Below are 2112 nucleotides of genomic sequence, written 5' to 3' on the forward strand. Positions count from 1 at the left end.
GGGAGAAGGAGGGAGAGAAATGATGAGGGGGCAAGGAAAAGATGGTTCAAAGGAAAGAATCTCTAGGCAGAGTAAAACCTCATGAGAAGTGAAAGAACAAGAAGGCTCTAAGCCTGGAAAGGTTATGCTGAGGACTTCACAGAGAAGAGAGGCCAGAAATGCAGTGAAGCAAATGGAACCTATTGCTAAACTATGGGTGTCACACTGAAGATCTAATATTTACTTTAATGTTTGCATTAGTAAATTAGCAGAACACTCAAGGGACCCTTCTCCTCATATCTTTCTCCATAGTCTTGAGTAGTGGTATGTTACCACATTATTGTTTTAAAATGTAAATTAAAGATTATTGTTCTTAGTGCATCCAAGACTTCCTTAGATACAGCAGGCCAGATGACTACTGAATTGTTAAACACTTACTCGGATGATGACTACATTAAAAAAATTCAGAAGCGCCTAGAAGAAGATGCTCTCGCACGAGAGCAAAGGGAGAAAAGACGGCGGAGATTGTTAATGGACCAATTAATAGCCCATGAAGCACAAGAGGTAAGATATTTAGATGTTGGTTAAATAAAAGTGCTGGGAATTTTATGAAATGTAGTCTTGAATACACACACGTACGTACATAGGTACATATATCCATGTGCATATGTGTGTGTGTGTGTGTGTGTTTTTCTTCTGGCTCCATTTTCATACACACACACACACACATATTACAGACTCCAATTTTTAATATTCAATTGTCTGACATTCTGAATTAAACATCATTTGCACATCCTTCCATCATAATAGAAAATACACTCAGAAAAAAATACCTACATAAAATATTTACTGAAGAATCTAAAATCTAAAATATACATTGTTATTTTTAGAGGGAAAAAAAGGAACTTGTTATGAAAACAACACCGAAAAGTTGTTTGTACTCCCAGTTTATTCACTGGTCCATTTCAGTGGTTCCAAAATTGTGGTCCCTGGGCCAGCAACATCATCATCACCTGGAAACTTTTAGGAATGCAGATTATTGGACCCATCCCGGACCTACTGAACCAGACACTCTTGGGTGGGACCCAGCCATCTATGTTAACAGGCCCTCTAGGTGATTCTGATACAGCTACAGTTTGAGAATCACTGGTCTTCTCTTTCATTGAACAAGTATTTACTGAGCCTTTTCTCTGCTTTAGGTGCTTGTGCTAGGCCCAAGGACACGATAAACAAGAAAGACAAGGAACTTGCTCTCACAGAGCTTGCTGTTTAGAGGGCGATCTACAAACGAGCCATTACGTTAGAGTGTGAAAGTGCTATGAAGGTGGAAGGGGGTAATACACGGGGTAGAAATTCCCCCAGCTTGGTTCAGGGGAGGTTTCCGGAGTACAGTAACACAGACCTAAGGAGGAGGAAGGGCCAGGAATTAGCTAATTGAAGGTAGGAGACCTAAGTGGTGGAAAGTGCAGTGTGTTTCCAGAGGAGAGACTATCACATGAAAAGGCTCAGTGCCATTAGTGAACTAAAAGCTGAGATCTGGAGGAGCATTTGGTGACATTCAAGGGTTCACCAGTGGCCAAATCATAATAAGCTTTGTAAGCTATGTAGAGGGAAGTAGGAGATTTTGGCCAGAGTGCAAAGCGGAATAAGAGTGACAAGGTCAGATCTGCCTTTAGAAAGATCACTTGCTTTAGTCTGGAGAATAGATTACAGGAGGGCAAAACAAGTTATAGCTGTTGCTATAATCCAGGTGAGAAATGATCCCAGTTCAAATTTAGAGTCATGGCAATGGAGATAGAGACAAGTGGCTTCAAAAGCTATTTTAGAAGTAGAATCAACAGGACTTAATGATTCATTAGATGTGGGGGTGAAAGGCCAGATTTCTAATTTGGACAGCTGGGCGGATAGAGATATGATTCGCTGAGATAAGGAAGATGATAAATGATAAGAAGAATAGGCTTGGAGAGGAAGATGATTTCAGCTGTAATCATTAACAGGACAAATCTTTACGTCTAAAATGTAAAAGACAATTTGAAGATGCTTCTTTTATTCAAAGAATAACTCTGCATATCTCTTTGTGCTAGAGGTTTATTTCTTCAATTCGTGTATACTATTTTTACTCAAGCCTGATAG

At 39.6% G+C, this 2112-nt stretch overlaps 1 protein-coding gene across 1 annotated transcript in view; it reads left to right on the top strand.

The window, feature by feature from the left end:
• Nucleotides 1-2112, top strand: part of SPEF2 (sperm flagellar 2) — a 265827-nt gene that overhangs the window by 39612 nt on the left and 224103 nt on the right. The window contains exon 5 of the mRNA XM_012558083.1: nt 357-543. Within this exon, the coding sequence (XP_012413537.1) occupies nt 357-543 (187 nt within the window). The remainder of the gene's footprint in view (nt 1-356; nt 544-2112) is intronic.

Source organism: Trichechus manatus, unplaced genomic scaffold (assembly GCF_000243295.1).
Source record: "Trichechus manatus latirostris isolate Lorelei unplaced genomic scaffold, TriManLat1.0 scaffold00135, whole genome shotgun sequence".
In the NCBI taxonomy this organism is placed as follows: domain Eukaryota; kingdom Metazoa; phylum Chordata; class Mammalia; order Sirenia; family Trichechidae; genus Trichechus; species Trichechus manatus.